An 18,262-nucleotide genomic window follows, 5' to 3' on the forward strand; every position below is an offset into this window, starting at 1 on the left:
ATATCATCCAACATGCAGCAGATTTATTCAAAACAAAACATGAGGTAGCCATCTACAAAAGCTACAAAAGCCATTTGTTTCCAAGACAGTACATCAACAATCTTTCTTCCCAAGAACAATTCAACAGTGGAACAAGCTGCCAAAGGGAATAGTCACAGCCCCATGAGGTGAAATCTTCAAGACCCATCTTCAGAATATTTTGATTCACTGTTTAAGTCTTTGATTATCATGTACCATAGGTAACGTCAGGTTCCGCTGGCGCTAACCACATAAATGTTGTGGAATATGGATGCTCACCTGATGCCAGCGCAACCAAAGCAGAAGCGGCGCAGAATTCAGAGGGAGCAGCGCAGAGAGGTGAGTGAGCAGTGTAAAGAGTCAGTCGAGAGAGCGGTGCAGAAGGTTGAGAAGGCAAACTGTAAGTAAAGTATATTAAATGTGGAAAGTTGTGAGATGCCTAGTTCTGTAGTTGGCCTGAGCGATTTCCAGTTGTCCCAGGAACTGATTTCAATCATGTCATCTTTGTTCCCTTAACTTTAGAGAATGGAGCATTGAGGGAGCACTGCAGAGTGTCTAAGGTGTAGCACAGAATGTTGAGGGAGCAGCTCAGAGGGCCAAAGCAAGAAAGGAGCGCAGAGGGTCGAGGTGAGGGAAGAGTGCAGAGGTCTGAGGGAGCCATGCGGAAGGATGACAGAGCAGCACAGTGTCAAGTTGAAGTACAGAGCATTGAAGGAGCAGAATGCAGAGCATCAAGAAGACAGACTGTAAGTAAAGTGCATTAAATGTGAAATGGTGCAGGTTGCCTAGTGCTGTAGGTTGATTTCCAATTGCGCTAGAAACTCTGCTCTGCAAATGTGCATTCAATGTTCATCATTATTATTACTTGATATTGTAGCTACATTGTTACTTCAAACACATCCTCTATGACTGAATAACTGCATATATTCATCTGGTGTATAACTACACCCAGCACGCCCACTCGGCAGCCACCATCACCACACCCAGCTCTCTTTTTTTCCCCTCAGAGTTGGCCACCCTGTGCTACTCTGGTGTAACGATGTATCAGTCCAGCAGTCTCAAATGCAAGAAATGCACTGAATGGAGCTCCAGAATTTTGAGTCTATAAGTGTGATTATTTTGAACTTCTGGGAACCAGAAGACATCACACACAGTACACAGAAAACACCAGCATGTTCATAATGAAACAAAACTTTCCAGCCATTTTTTTTGGTGTAAAATATTAAAGTTCTAGGATGGAGAATCATTCACATATCTACTTCAGTGAAGCTATGCAGAGTACATTGATGCCTGGGGGGGACAGGAAGTGCCATGGGTCACCACTTGCATTGCCTGCATGGTGTTCTTAAATTATTTAAGTATTTTTCCCTTCACTAACCCAGATCAAGAGAATGGACAAACAGATGCTGGCTGGAGTCCAAATAATGCCATTTGGAAAATAGTTGCAAGGAGATATGCAGGAATGATTGTTCTATAGAGTACATTGTTTCATATAATGACTTACAGGATAATCTATCTTTAAATACATTGCAGAGTTTACAAAAGCAGTTTCGATTGATGGACCATTACTTATCAATTTATGTGCATCAAAATGCTATTTAAAGTAAATTGAGTGTATTTCATTGTTAATTTGATTTTTAGGAATGAGAAATCAGTGATCTGGGGATAGAGTGCTTCGTGAATTGAGCATTAAGTTGGAAATTTGGTGCAGATCAAAACTCAATACAGGGGAAGAAGGTGCTGCTTTTTATTGCTTTTCTTCTGTCTGCAAGCTAGGAGACTAACTTACTATTACTTTAGCTAAGTAAATTAATAACTAATTGACTAATTAAATAAATAAGGTTAGCAGAAATGGTGGTGTACTGTGACTGCGACATATGGGAATGTGTAGAATGTATTCCAGGCATTCATATTTGTGGTAAACCTCTGTGGTTTGTGTAAATTCAGCTCAGAGTTGTTGAGCTGGACTCAGACTTTGTGGGGGAACAGGGAGGAGGAGAGTTACCTGGACGCTTTTTTTCTGGGAGGCAGCCACACCCCTTTGGTTATGTAGAACATTATAGATGATCAGCGGGCAGAGGCAGGAGGCTTTGACTGTGTGTAACACAGGTATGAGGATCCAGAATGTAGTGATGAAGAGCTTCAGCCCTTGACTTGACATACAATTATGAGGTCCATGCCAGCTGTGTGGATGTGAACAAGGACTGCTAGGTGGATGAGCAAAGTGCCCTTGGCACCACAGTACAAGAAGGCATTCAATGGGGGTGGCAAAAATGAATGTGGTAGTGATGGGACAGTGTAGTCATGGAAATAGATAATATTCTCTGTAGCTACGATCGAGATTTCTGAATGTTGAGCATCCTACCCAATGTCAGGTTTCAGGACATCTTGTGGCTGGAGACAAACTTGGAATGGGAGAGAAAGGACCAGTTGTCATGCTCCATGTAGGAAAAAAACTACATAAGTAGAGCTTGGAATGATGTTATGCTGGGAGAATTTGTCGAGCTATGGTCCAAATTAAAAAGCAAAACTTCAAAGATGATAATCTCTGGATTTTTACCTGAGCCAGGCACCAATTGCCATAGGGTAAATCAGATTAGAGAATTAAATGCATAGTTCAAAGAGTGATGTGGGAAGAAAGGGTTTTAATTCATGGGGCACTGCCACCATTACTCAGGAAAGAGGAATCTGTTCCCTTGGGATGAGCTCCACTTGAACTGAGCTGGGACCAGTGTCCTGGCAAATCATATAACTAGGGTTTTGGATAGGATGTTAAACTGACAGAAGGATGGGAGGGTTCAGTTGAAGGGAGAAGTGTAGCTTGGAGGGGAACTTATAGGTAGTGATGTTCCCATGCAGTTGGAGCCTTGTGGTAGAGGTCGGGGATTTGGAAGGTGCTGTCACTGGAGCTTTGGTGAGTTGTTCTCATCCATTCCAGTGACTTATCAACTTTAAGTAAAGCCAACCTTTCTAATAGCTTCTCTTTATCAATTGTTAGTCCCATCCAGTGTTTCAACTACTTCCTCTTCCACTATGACATTGACAGTATCTTCTTCCTTGGTAAAGGCAGATGTGTAAAGTATTCATTTAGTACCTCAGGCAGAGACATGCAAACTAACCTTAATGAATCCCCTCTTTTTCAAACTAACTTGAGCACCATAGCATTCCTTATTCTAGTGTTAATGTTATGCCAATTATACTGATAAGGTGAAGGATAAACCAGTGGAGGGTATCAATTGATTAATTGTCTTTGAGTACATATAAAAAGGGCCCTGCAGAGGGAGGCTTTCCATGATCGGTGGGCACTGCGGGGCCTGGGGTGCATCATTACCCCCAGAAATGATATTTTGGTTTAGTTAGTTAAATTTACTTTCACATTTTTGTTTTAGTTACAGTGCCACATCAAGGACTGTCATCCCTTCTCATTTATTGATTTTTATTGAATTTATTGATTTTTTTAGTTTTGAGTTTAAAAAGGGACTGCTGGGACACCGGGGTGTTTGATAGGTAAGAGGCAGAGATCTGTAGTGCTGCATCCTGTGAATAAACCTACTATCAAGAAATGGATCTGTGTCTAGTTTCATACTTCACCATCTGGCTTCAATCCATTAAACATGATAGCAGAGGATGGTCGCTTAAAGATGAAGATTGCACACTCAAGAAATTTTTGTTTTGGACGGAAGATTGTAATCTGAGTTATTTTTGAGAAGGATGACTGAAACCAAGTGTAAGGTGTTAGGGTATGATGTTCTCTGAATCTGAACCTTACGACCAATGGAAAAATGAAGTCGATATGTGGATGTGCGTTACGTTCTTATCGGAGAGAAAACAAAGTATGGCCTTGGCACTGTCGCTTCCCAACAAAAGCAAGATCAGGTGCAAAGTATTTTCTGTGCTAGAGGCCCATCAGCTGAACACTGAGGAAGGTTTGGAGCTTCTATTAAGCTTTATGGTAAATATTTATCAGAAAGGTGATCTATTAAATGCATACAAAACATGGTCACACTTCGATAAATTCAGAAAGATGAATTTAACAGACTATATAAAAGATTGCAGATATTCTATTTGGAAATTCCTCGTTCAGTGCTTGCTTTCAAATTGTTGGATTGTGCTAAAGTGTCACACATAGATAGGCTCCTTGTCTTAACTGGATTCTTTGATCAGATGTCTGATGCTTTAAAAAGAATTCCTGGGAAATCAATCATTTCCAGCAGCCCTCATAGCACAATTGGGACATTTAGTGGCATCTCAGAGATGCAGGACTCAACAGTGGCAGCATTCCGAGATCGTTCAGATATTGGGTGCACGCATCAATACAACAGGAGAATCACAGACAAGAAAAATGAAGATGGAGATCTTTTTGGCAAATCTGGCCGATGACAGGAATGGAGTAATAAGAGCAGCTGAGTAAACCCTAGGAATATCCGAGGAGTTACTAACAGGTATTTCAGATGTGATTTGAAATATCATTGTGCTATAAATTGTCCAAAATCAGAATAACAGTTTTTGAGGCAATGCATGATACAGAAGGTTCAGAAGTGATGGGTTGGTAGAGTGGGCGGTAAAGTGGCAGATGGATTTTAACATAGAGAAGTATGAGGTCATACATTTACGGAGATCAAACAGTTACAGGGATTGCAAAATAAATAGGAATATACTAAGAGGGGTAAATGAAGTGAGAGATCTTGGCGTACAAGTACACAGGTCCCTGAAGGCAGCAGTTCAAGTAGACAAGGTTGTAAAGAAGGCATTTGGAATGTTCTCCTTCATTGGCAGAGGTACAGAATATAAAAGTAAGGATATAATGTTGGAATTGTATAAAACACTGGTGAGGCCACAACTAGAGTATTGTGTGCAGTTCTGGTCACCACATTACAGGAAGGACGTAAAAGCTCTGGAGAGAGTGCAGTGGAGGTTTACAAGAATATTGCCAGGGTTAGAAAAGTGTAGCTATGAAGAGAGATTGGATTGGTTGGGGTTATTTTCCTTAGAACAAAGAAGGCTGAGAGGTGACTTGATTGAGGTGTACAAAATTATGAGGGGAATAGATATAGTGGACAGAATAAAATTGTTTCCCTTGATGGAGAATTCTAGAACCAGAGGACTTAGATTCAAGATAAGTGGCAGAAGGTGTAGGGGGGACATGAGGAAGAACTTTTTTACACAGAGGGTAGTGGGTGTCAGGAATTTGCTGCCCAAGTTGGTGGTCGAGGCAGAAACTCTAAACTCTTTTAAAAAGTACCTGGATCTGCACCTTAAGTTCTGTAAGCTGCAGGGCTATGGGCCAGGTGCAGGAAGGTGGGATTAGAAAGGGCACCTGGATATCCTCGGGCTGGCATGGACATGATGGGTTGAATGGCCTCCTTATGTGCTGTAACTTTTCTATGGTTCTAAGTGGAAGATGATAGTGATCAGCCTGAGGGAATTGTACTGATCACAAGAAGCTTCAGTCCAGTTATGAGTATACTTGGAACAAAAACAAAAAAATGCTGGAAAAACTCAGCAGGTCTGACAGCACCTGTGGAGAGGAAGACAGAGTTTACCGAAATTTTTTGTTTTTGTTTCAGATTTCCAGCATCCGTAGTATTTTGCCTTTATCATGAGTATACTTGGATTCATTCAATTGCGCCTTGTTGGACAATGATTGCACATCCACATTATGTGGCATTGGATTGTAGAGAAAAAGCATATTGTCTTAAAATTACATTAATAATTTAATCATTCCTCTTAAAACAGATTAAAGACACTTCTAAAGGATGCAGGGGTAGTTGGTAATGAGCACAGAAAGATTATTGAAGCAATTAGTGAAAAATAAGTATCCAAGGACGTCATCACAGCCTATTATGCCTCACATTCGCACAAGACTTTAATGAAGTTGTAGCTATGGATTTAAAGGTGTTGGACATGGATAGAAACATTTAAATTTTGCATTTCATTGACATGGCAACAAGACTTTCTATAATAATATGTGACAAAGAAAGAAGAGTGATTGTAGATAAAATCATAGAAAAATGTATAGGAACCGGACTGGGGGCACCGGCTAAATTCCTCACTGAAAGTGGAGGGGAATTTGCCATTGATGAGCTTAGAAACGTGCAAAATTATGAGCATTGTAGTGATGAACACTGCAGCTGAAAGTCCCTCCAGTAATAGACTCTATGAAAGAAATCACACAGTGATTGATGAGCAGTGTGAGCAGTCCATGCAAAGAATTTGCTTCAAATGGTTGGAGGCTATAGTCCATATCATTTGGTCTGTGGAAGGAATCCCAAAATGCTTTATGTTCATTCCCCGGCCTTCAAAAGGCCTACATTTAGTTCCACCTTTTCTGCGCACTTAAATGCCCTACATGCAGGAAGAAGGGCATTCATCCAGGCAGAAATCTCAGAGAAAATTCAGCGAACATTATTGAATCACATAAGATCATTAGAGCTAAAATTTAGTCCTGGAGATTTAGTATACTATAAAAGAGAGGGTCAGAAAGAGTGGAAAGATCCAGGTAAAATGTTGGAAAGAGATTAATGCTCCAACATGGTAGTCATCAAAGTATTCAAGCACATTTAGTTTAATCAGAATTGAATATATACTTGCAGAATCTGAGTAGAAGGTGATGAGGCACCCTGTACTTCACATACTCGTATGTTTGATAGTTATGAGAAAATACAGTAGATAAGGGGCTGGATGACAACAGATAAAATAGGACCAATGCACAGTATAGGGCTATTTTACCCGAAGGAAAACTGCCTAAACTCTGAAGATTTGGACTTTGACTTTCTCCTTGCACAGATGCTGCTAGACCTGTTGCATTTTTCCAGCCCTTTTTGTTTTTATTCCAGATCTCCAGTACCTGCAGTATTTTTCTTTTATTGCCTAAAGTCAGTACTAGAATAACATACAGAAGGGTCCAGTGAATGGAGGGATGCGACCATTGTAGGGATAGCAGGAAAGCTACTGGTAAGATCAAATGTCCAAGTTGATGGACAAGAAGTAAGATCTATGAAATAGTAAAATGAAGTGAAACAGTAGAAAGCAAGAAAATTCAGGCACTAGGAAGCAATCACATCCTGACAACAATCACATCCCTGATCATGGGAGGGAGAGATCCTGTGGCAGTAGTCCAGAAAGAGATAGGAAGGCAAGTAGAGGCCATAGTTTGACTAGAACAAGGACTACAAAACAATCTAGGAATATCACTAGAAGTAAAAGCCCTTATGATTGGGAAGTTTTGGTGGCTGCAAACAAATTAGAAAACAAATCAATGAGATCCAAACAAAGAATTGGATAATTGGAAGAAATTTGGTGCCTACTCTGTAGTGCCAGATAGGAGACAGCCAGATAGTGGAGACACAGATGGATATGTACAGAAAAAGTATTTCCTGATGGGACACATAAGGCTAAAGCGAGACTAGTGGCTTGGGGTTTTGAGAGAGACTTGGTGATCAAAAAGTTAGAATGGAGTCTCTCATGGCAGGAAAAGTGATCTTGAAGATTTTCTTAGCTCTTTCGTACACATACTCATGAGAATGTAGATCGGTTGATGTAAAAGCCGCATTTTTGTAGGGTGAAAAATTTCAAGGAAAAGTGTTTTGAAGAGCCATCTAAAGATGTGGGTGATGTAAAAGGGAAGGTCCGGACATTAATAAATGTGTTTATGGATTGCATGATGTGTCAAGTGTATGGCATTTCTTGGTTCTACTTTCTTGATGAAAGTAGGCTCTGTTTGGCTGAAAGCAGATCCAGCAATGTTCTACTGGTATCACAAAAAGAACCTTAAAGGTGGCTTTGAGACATATTGATGAGGTTCTGCAGAATTTGAGTAATTTCTTGAAAGATAAAAGGCTTCAGGGGCCTTCAAATATTTGGCTTAGACGTTAATCAGAATAAGTTGGTAGGAACCTTGAAACAGCATTCATAACTAGAAAGTGTTAATCATCTCCTGATAAATCACTCATCACAGAAAGACAATCTTACACCCAAAAAAGAAACAGCAGTTAAGAAGCTTGATTGGAGAGTTAAACTGATTACATACTCAGGTAAGACCCAACGTCAGTTATGTTGCAAAAACAGAAAATGCTGGAAAAACTCAGCAGGTATAACAGCATATGTAGAGAGAGAAACAAAGTTAACGCTTCAAGTCCATATGACCCTTCTTCAGATCTATGTTGCGTTTGAACTTAGTACCATGGTGAAAGACGCTACAATTAACGTTTTGAGGGCAAGCAAAACATTAAAAAATTAAATTCAGAGAAACATCTACTCAAGTTTCCAGCACTGGGTAACCCAAAGTATGTGAAATGAGTCATTTTTAGTAACGCTTCCCATGTCAAGCTTCTGGATGGGTATTTGACTACAGCTGGGTTTATAATATTCTTAGGTAAAAATGAAAAGTGTTGTCCTTGGCCTGGAAAGCCAAGAAAATTTTAAAAAGGTAGTTAAGAGTAGCCTAGCTGCAGAAACACAGTCTCTGGTAGAAGCATTAGATATGGGAGTTTACTTACCTAATGTATTGAAAGAAATCCTATAGGGGCATTCGGACAAACGTTTGCCCATTGAATGCTATGTAGAGAACTGTTTTCTGTGGGGTAATGTATATTTGACAAAAGTGTGACGGAGAAAATGCTAAGGATTGGCCTTAAAAGAGAGGCTGGAGAGAAATGAGATCTCCAAGATAAGATGGGTCAACGCAAGCTGCGAATTGTCAGATTGTTTAAAAAAGAGGAATGCTTGCACAAAGATGTCATTGGAGGTCCTAGAAGATGCACATCTTGTTTGTAGTGTGATATATGAAATATGGAAAATCATTTGTTTATTTTTCTTTGGTTAGTTTTGAAAGATTGTGTGTCATAAAATTTTAATTTGAAGAAGGGGAATCTATTAATGTTATGTCAATTATATTGTTAAAGTTAAGGATAAATAGGTAGACGGTATTGATTGATTAATTGTTTTTGAGCAACTATAATAAAGGGACTGCTGGCAACCTGGGTGTTTGGTTGTTAGGAGCAGAGATCTGTATTGCTACATTCTGTGAATAAACCTACTATCAAGAAAAGGATCTGTGTCTAGTTTCATACTTCACTAATCTGCTGTGGATCCATTTAACATCAAGTCCCATCTGTCTCTTCTAATCATTTGTGTACTCTGTCTTTCCTTTCTCATGTTACATCCTGGTTCCCATTCCCCTGCTACATTAGTTTAAACCCTGCCCAATAACATGAACAAACTACTTTTCAAGTAGCAGCCTTTCTGGCAGGTCCAATAACAATACCTGACTTACCAAAGTCTCATAGATTTAGTTATAAAATATGTAGTCAGATATTTTCAAAACTGTTTATATTAGGGAATTGCACTTCTGGATTCTCATAGTGTAAATGTACTTCTACTATTTAAACTTGGTGGTGTAGCAAACAGTGAGATTGATACCAGTCGACTGCAGAAGGACATATATAGGCTAGCCGAATTGGGAAAACATGTAGAAAATGGGATTTAATTGCATTTTGGAAGCAGAGCTAGCGAGAGGCAAAATGGACTTAATGACACAGTTCTAAAAAGCTGGAATGCGTCATGTAGGCAACCGGATGGGCTATTTTCTAATTTTGCTCCTGGTCCCACCTTCTACCCCATCTCTGCAGGATTGGGAAAATTCAGCTCACTATTCTATCGCAACAACCAGGTTTTATTATAAAACAAGATGTGTCTCTCCCAGGACCTCCAATAACATATTTGTGCAAGTGTTCCTCTTTTTAAAGCAATCTGACAATTTGTGACTTGCATTGACCCACTTTTCAAACAAGATGCCCACTTCACATCATATTCTTGAAGGAAAAGGTTGCACACAATCCAAGGTAACAGACTGCTGTTATGATCCCAGCTGATCTTGCTACTGGACAAACCTGATCCCAGGGTGGAACCCAGCTTGATAGATCCTAACTTTTATTTGTTTGTTTAGATATGTGGAAAGTAGCTACTGAATAGAGTCACAGAAATTAGTTGATGAATTTTTAACAAAAGAATAAAACATTTATTAAACAAGAAATGATGAACTATATTACGATATTCCTTCACCCATAACTATACCTTCACAGATTTGTAAGGATAGCACAAGTTGCAAAAACTACCTTTTCTCTAATGTTCACAATAAGTACAGTCCACTTAAACCAATTGGCGATCTGTGATCAGACACATCACACTCTGAAACCAAGTGACAGGTGCCACCCCAGACAAATGCTATGGATCCCTCCTCAACTCCCCCCAGATGCTTGTTACATCATGAGCCAACCAGTTTCATTGAACTCCACCTTTCACATGAGGGTTTCCAATCTCCACTTTCCAAGAACTCGCTTTGGAATCTTCCCCCAAGCTTTCCTTCAGACGCCTTCCACAAGGGCTCCAGGGTTTCGCACTCTCCTTCCAATGTTCCCCTCCCTTGGGTCACCACATGCATTGAAGCTTTCTTCCACGCACGCTCTCTCACTGACTCAGCTATCAACAATACATCGATGCTTTACATGTCCATAGCAAAGAGTTACAGAACTTCAGTTGTCTCTTTGAACCTTCTGACTTCTCACAAGCCTTTAATCACTTTGACCCTGCTTCCTGCAGCTTGGAGCTTTAAGCTTGGAGCCTTTCACTGCCCTTCACTCTTAACTTCGCTTAACAGGACCTTTTTCCAGGTTCCTGTCCTTCCTTTGACTCGAAGGTCTGCTTGAGATTTTCTCCTGTTCCACTCCCCTGGATTTTTGGGGACTTTCTTCTTTAGCTTGGTACTGGCTATCTGTCCCTTTTGCTCCAGTATCTCCTGGCAGCTGCCTTCAAAACCAACTGAATGCAAACAACTTTGAAATCAAACTGCTGCTTCTGGTTTCTTTTGTGTATGTCTATGGGAGGGACCTGCCTCTCTAGACCCTTGTTACTAGGCAGCAGCCCAGTTTCTCTACTCTTATTTGTTTGATCTGCCCGCAACCATCATAAAAGTCTCATTAGAAATGCAGGCACCTTTTCAAGTGAAAGTAAAACTGAATGACATTTTCACACACATACAGAAATACAATTAAACTTAAACATTAAAACTAAAAGTCATTTCTGACAGCCACACATACAAATATAACTCAACTAACCTATCTCTATTTTCTAACATGGCCACCAGAAGCTTTCTGCATACCCTTCTGTAGCGGACAGAGAGACGCGTGCATAGTTTTTTGAGGACATATCGAGAAAGTGCATAGTTTATTGAGGACATATCGAGAAAGTAATTAGGAAAGCATATAGGATTGCGGGCTTCATAAAGAGTGATATTAAGTGCACAAGCAGGGGAGTTATGTTCAATCTTTATAAAGCTCTGGTTAGGTTAGAACCTTGGGTTGGCTACCTGACACATTCCAGCATCTTGCCCGGGGAGGGGTGAGCAGGGCAGAGGATATCTGCCTGGCAGTGACAAGTAGCCAGTTAAGCCCCTTTGGCCCAAAGTTGCCTATGTTTATATTCCATTAAAACTTCCTCACATTTCTTCTCAGCTAAATCTACGGATCGCAACCTACTCTTGCCTGCTACCTGATATGCTTATCTAGTTTCTCCTCAAATGCCATTTATATTATTTGCTTCAACCACCCACTGTGGTAGCAAGTTCCACATTCTTTATACTTACAGTGAAAAAGTTTTTTCTGATTTCCTGTTGGATTTCTTGGTGACTATCTTATATAAATGGACTGTAGTTATGCTTTCTTTCCTACATGTGGAAACATTCTCACTGTATCCAATGTATCAAAACCTTTCAGAATTAAAGACTTGTATCATCGCTCAGCTTTTCTTTCCAAGAAAGAAGAGACCCAGTCTGTCAATCTTGATATGTATATCCCCACATTTCTGGTATCATGCTTGGAAATCTTCTCTGCACCCTCTCCAGTGCCTCTATATCTGTTTTACAATATGGTGACCAAAACGACACACATTACACTTAAGTGTGGTCCAACCAAGGTTTGATACAGGCTTAGCATATCTTCCCCCCTTTTAAATTCTATCCCTTTTGTAAAAAAGTCTAGTGTTTGTTTTGTTTATTTTTTAATAGCCTTGTTAACATGTGGTACAACCTTTAGTGATTGATTTACTTGTACTCTGAGATCCCTTTGTTCCTCTACCCCAACTGGACTTGTGCCATCCAAGTAATAAGTGACATCCTGTTCTTCCTACCTTTGTAACCAACTTCATATTTATCTGTGTTGAACTTTATTTGACAATTATTTTCTCATTCTGGAAGCTTATTAATGTCCTCCTATAATTTGATACAGTCCTCCTTGGTATTGATTTAATTCAGGAATGCACCAGTGATGGTGATTGACAATTAACTGCCAAGCATTGTTTGAAATTTAAACCAGGCAGCTTGACCCCGATTGGATTGAATCATTGAAAGGATTGGACCCTGAGGATTGAATCAGCGAATGGCTGTCACTTATTTTGTTTAGCTGAAACAGACACAATGTGCATACATTATTTCTGTCTGCAAAGTACAGGGCCCTGTGTATTAATATATCTAGTACTCTCTTCACATACAGCACTCTCTTCATACAGTATAAATTGTTGTTTCCCCCTTATATTGGTATTCTTGCAAAGTGTCCTGATGAGTGTAAGATGAAAAGCTTCGACATGTAGGGGGGACATGAGGAAGAACTTTTTACGCAGAGTGTAATGGGTGTCTGGAATTTGCTGCCCAAGTTGATGGTAGAGGCAGAAACTCTAAACTCTTTTAAAAAGTACCTGGATCTGCACCTTAAATGCCGTAAGCTGCAGGGCTATGGACCGGGTGCAGAAAGGTGGGATTAGAAAGGGCACCTGGGTGTCCTCGGGCTGGCATGGACAAGATGGGCTGAATGGCCTCCTGTGCTGTAACATTTCTATAGTTCAATGTCTCTTTTTTCAGCAATACTCAAGTTCTGTACTACCAAATGACTATTTACATACGGATTTGATTTATTTTCATGCCTTATTGACATAACACCCTCAACTCCTTTGTAAATCAAGAGTCTGACAAACTCAACATTGAATATATTCAATGACTCCACCTCCACTGCTCTTTTGGTAGAGGTTTCCAAAAATTAACGACCATGGGAAAGATGCAATTCCTACTCACCTCTACATTAAATGTGAGACACCTTATTCTGAAATTGTGCCCTCTGGTTCTTGATTCCTCCACAAGGCGAAACATCCTCTCAGCATGTTAATCCCCCTGATTCTTATTTATTTTGACAAAATCACCTCTCATTCTTCTAACCTCCAATGAGTAAAGGCCCAACTGGCTCAACTTTTCCAAATATGACAACTTCTTCAGCCCAGGAATCAAAGTAGTGAACCTTCTCTGAACTGTCCCCAATACATGTAGATCCTTCCCTTAAATAAGGAGACCAAAAGTGTAGAATTCAAGATGTGGTCTCACCAATGCCCTGTACAGTCTAGCAAGACGTTCCTACTCTTCTAATCCATACCTTTGCAATAAAGCTCATTATTTCATTTGCCTTCCTAATTACTTGCTATTCCTGTGTGCGAACCTTTTGTGATTCATTTATGAGGACACCCTTTGCATCTCAGCGTTCTGTAGTCTCCCTCCATTAAAATAATATTCTGTTTTTCTGTTTACCAACAAAGTGGACAAATCTCACATTTTTCGATATTATGCTTCATTTACCAAACCTTTGCTCACTCACTTGACCTATCTATATCCCTTTGCAGACATTTTGTGAGGGGTTTTATGGAATCTGCAAGAGAGCAGGAAATATGGCGTGCAGGGTGACTGAATTAGGCGGGATGCGAAATTTCAATTTCCCGATGCGTGGTTGAGATATAGAGATAAAGTCAGCAGCATTTATTCACTATACCCCCTGACCTTCCCCTCTCCGATGCTGAACGTTCAGTGCTCAGCAAAGGACTTAGTTTCATACCCTTACGCCCTCACCTCAATGAATTTCGGGCTCGGCATGATACTCAACTCTTCTTCCGCCGTCTTCGTCTCCGGGCTCAATTCTTTGGGCAGGAGTCCTCTCCCAGTTCAACGGATCCTTTTACCCATCTCCAATATTCTCCCTCCACCTGGACCCCTCCCTCTGGATTCTTACCTTCTCTCGATCTTTTCATTGAGAACTGTCGGCGCGACATTAGTCGTCTCAATTTCTCTGCTCCTCTCACCCATTCTAACCTGTCTCTCCCTGAACTTACTGCACTCCATTCTCTCAGGTCCAACCCTGACATTGTCATCAAACCCGCTGACAAGGGTGGTGCTGTTGTTGTCTGGCGCACTGACCTCAACCTCGCGGAGGCTGAGCGTCAACTCGCAGACACTTCCTCCTACCTCTCCCTGGACCATGACCCCACCACTGAACATCAAGCCACTGTTTCCAGGACTGTCACTGACCTCATTTCCTCTGGGGATCTCCCTCCCACAGCTTCCAACCTGATAGTCGCCCAACCTCGGACGGCCCGCTTCTATCTCCTCCCCAAAATCCACAAACAGAACTGCCCCGGCAGACCGATTGTCTCAGCTTGCTCCTGCCCCACAGAACTCATTTCTCGTTATCTTGACTCCCTTCTCTCTCCCCTTGTCCAGTCCCTTCCCACCTACATCCGTGATTCCTCTGACACCTTACGTCACATCAACAATTTCCAGTTCCCTGGCCCCTACCGCTTCCTCTTCACCATGGACGTCCAATCCCTCTACACCTCCATCCCCCACCAGGATGGTCTGAGGGCCCTTAGCTTCTTCCTCGAACAGAGGCCCGAACAATCCCCATCCACCACTACTCTCCTCCGTCTGGCTGAACTTGTTCTCACGCTGAACAATTTCTCCTTCAACTCCTCTCACTTCCTCCAAATAAAAGGTGTGGCTATGGGTACCCACATGGGCCCCAGCTATGCCTGTCTCTTTATGGGGTATGTGGAACATTCCTTGTTGCAGTCCTACTCTGGCCCCCTTCCACAACTCTTTCTCCGGTACATCGATGATTACTTCGGTGCCGCTTCATGCTCTCGTCAGGACTTGGAAAAATTTATTAATTTTGCTTCCAATCTCCACCCCTCCATCATTTTCACGTGGTCCATCTCTGACACTTCCCTTCCCTTCCTTGACCTCTCTGTCTCAATCTCTGGTGATAGACTGTCCACCAATATCCATTACAAACCCACCGACTCCCACAGCTATCTCGACTACAGCTCCTCACACCCTGCTTCCTGTAAGGACTCCATCCCATTCTCTCAGTTCCTTCGCCTCCGTCGCATCTGTTCCGATGATGCTACATTCAAAAACAGTTCCTCTGACATGTCCTCCTTCTTCCTTAACCGAGGTTTTCCACCTACGGTCGTTGACAGGGCCCTCAACCGTGTCCGGCCCATCTCCCGCGCATCCGCCCTCACGCCTTCTCCTCCCTCCCAGAAACATGATAGGGTCCCCCTTGTCCTCACTTATCACCCCACCAGCCTCCGCATTCAAAGGATCATCCTCCGCCATTTCCGCCAACTCCAGCATGATGCCACCACCAAACACATCTTCCCTTCACCCCCCTTATCGGCATTCCGTAGGGATCGCTCCCTCCGGGACACCCTGGTCCACTCCTCTATCACCCCCTACTCCTCAACCCCCTCCTATGGCACAACCCCATGCCCACGCAAAAGATGCAACACCTGCCCCTTCACTTCCTCTCTCCTCACCGTCCAAGGACCCAAACACTCCTTTCAAGTGAAGCAGCATTTCACTTGCATTTCCCCCAACTTAGTCTACTGCATTCGTTGCTCCCAATGTGGTCTCCTCTACATTGGAGAGACCAAACGTAAACTGGGCGACCGCTTCGCAGAACACCTGCGGTCTGTCCGCAAGAATGACCCAAACCTCCCTGTCGCTTGCCATTTTAACACTCCACCCTGCTCTCTTGCCCACATGTCTGTCCTTGGCTTGCTGCATTGTTCCAGTGAAGCCCAACGCAAACTGGAGGAACAACACCTCATCTTCCGACTAGGGACTTTATAGCCTTCCGGACTGAATATTGAATTCAACAACTTTAGGTCGTGAGCTCCCTACCCCATCCCCACCCCCTTTCTGTTTCCCCCTTCCTTTTTTTTTCCAATAAATTATAAAGATTTTCCTTTTCCCACCTATTTCCATTATAAAAAAAAACCCACTAGAGCTATACCTTGAGTGCCCTACCATCCATTCTTAATTAGCACATTCGTTTAGATAATATCACCAACTTTAACTTTAACACCTATGTGTTCTATTGTACTATTGTCGTTGACATCTTTTGATGATCTGCTTCTATCACTGCTTGTTTGTCCCTACAACCACACCCCCCCCTCCACCTCTCTGTCTCTCTATCTCTCCGCCCCCCACACACACACCTTAAACCAGCTTATATTTCAGCTCTTTCCTGGACTCGAACTCAAGTTCTGTCGAAGGGTCATGAGGACTCGAAACGTCAACTCTTTTCTTCTCCGCCGATGCTGCCAGACCTGCTGAGTTTTTCCAGGAAATTCTGTTTTTGTTTTTATCCGGTGTGTTGAGCCTCATGTTGCCCTGTGGCAGGTTCATTCATGTGATATATTTGCATGAATATGTGATGAATACTCATTAGCATGACAGAAGCCCTACCCTTAGGATAAAGTCAGTGGTGCATGAGAATCTTGTGGCTTATGGTCATTTAAATGTGCTGTGCACCAGTCAACTTTGTGCAGTTGTGTCTTAAGGTGAGCAGTTGTCTGTGTTGACATAAGGTGGGGGGCTGCAGGTGGAAAGGTAGACGTTCAGATGCAGGGAGATGTGGAAGATGGAGGGAAGCAAGTATCAAAGGAAATGTTCGGGTGCAGGGAGGTATAGAAGAAGGAAAGAAGGGCAAAATGAGGCAATTGGGTGTTGTGAGTTGTGGAGTGGAGAAGGGCCTAGCATCCTGGGTGTGGTCATTCTGTAAAAGGGGGTTCCAGGCAGGGACGTTAAGGTGACTAATGGGACTAAAGGACGGGGTTGGTGCTGTCAAGGTTGGGGTATTGTGCGTCAAAATGAGAGTGCCGCATGGCAGAGGCAACAGTCACAATCTGTACAGTACGTCTACAGACTTCCCTTTATCCACAGCACAAGTTAGTCCTTCAAAGAAGTCCAATAAATTGGCTGATCATGACCCTCTTTCACAAAACCATACTGACTGTTCCCAATTACCATGAGTTTTTCTAAGTTACAACTTGCTTAATGTTCGATTAGAGCACCTTCCCCACAACAGACGTCAGGCTAACTGGCCTATAGCTTCCTGTTTTCTGCCTCCCTCCCTTCTTGAATAAAAGAGTGATGTTTGCTACTTTCCAGTCTAATGGAACTTTTCCAGTATCTCGGGAATTTTGGAAAATTAACATCAATGGATCTATGCGTTAAAGATTGATGGTGGTGCTTCATTAAATTGTGTTTTGATTTGAAATAAGGGTTTTTTTCTTGATTTGCGGGATATTGGCATCGCAGCTAGGCCAGCATTTATTGCCTACCCCTAATTGCCCTTGAGAAGGTGGTGCTGAGCTGCCTTCTTGAATTGCTGCAGTCCCTGTGGTGTAGGCACACCTACAGTGCTGTTAGGGAGAGAGTTCCAGAATTTTGACCCAGCAACAGTGAAGGAACGGCGATATATTTCCAAGTCAGGATGGTGAGTGATTTGTAGCGTATCTTCCAGGTGGTGGTGTTCCCATGTGTATGCTGCCGTGGTACTTCTAGATGGGAGCAGCCGTGGGTTTGGAAGGTGTTGCCTTCAGTGAGTTCCTGCAGTGTTTCTTGTACATGGTACACACTCCTGCCGCTGTTCGTTGGTGGTGGAAGGAGGGAATGTTTGTGGAAAGGGTGCCAATCAAGCGGGCTGCTTTGTCCTGGGTGGTGTCAAGCTTCTTGGGTGTTGTTGGAGCTGCACACATCCAGCTCTTTTGCCCATGTTTGAACCAAGGCTGTAATGAGGTCAGGAGCTGAGAGTGGCCCTGATGGAACCCAAACTGAGTGTCAGTGAGCCATGGTTAGCCATGGCTGGGCTTCTTTTCCTGTTGTGTTTTTTGTGCCAGCAAGGTACATATAACTGTTACAATGCATACATTCGTTACTTAAATATCAGCCATTACATATCCACTTTTAATGAAGTTCTACAATTTATATTAGAAACTCATACCTCATGCCTTCGTAGCTTCCTTTGTTTAGATTTAGGACCTTAGTTTCGGATCAGACTACTTCACTTTCCATCCTAATGAAGAATAC

General features: G+C 42.2%; 1 protein-coding gene across 1 annotated transcript in view; it reads left to right on the forward strand.

Annotated features, from left to right (window-relative positions):
* Positions 1–18,262, forward strand: part of LOC121283924 (mitochondrial inner membrane protein OXA1L-like) — a 115,314-nt gene that overhangs the window by 14,592 nt on the left and 82,460 nt on the right. The window contains exon 2 of the mRNA XM_041198726.1: positions 240–357. Within this exon, the coding sequence (XP_041054660.1) occupies positions 240–357 (118 nt within the window). The remainder of the gene's footprint in view (positions 1–239; positions 358–18,262) is intronic.

The sequence above is a fragment of the Carcharodon carcharias genome, chromosome 11 (assembly GCF_017639515.1).
Source record: "Carcharodon carcharias isolate sCarCar2 chromosome 11, sCarCar2.pri, whole genome shotgun sequence".
Classification (NCBI taxonomy): Eukaryota; Metazoa; Chordata; class Chondrichthyes; order Lamniformes; family Lamnidae; genus Carcharodon; species Carcharodon carcharias.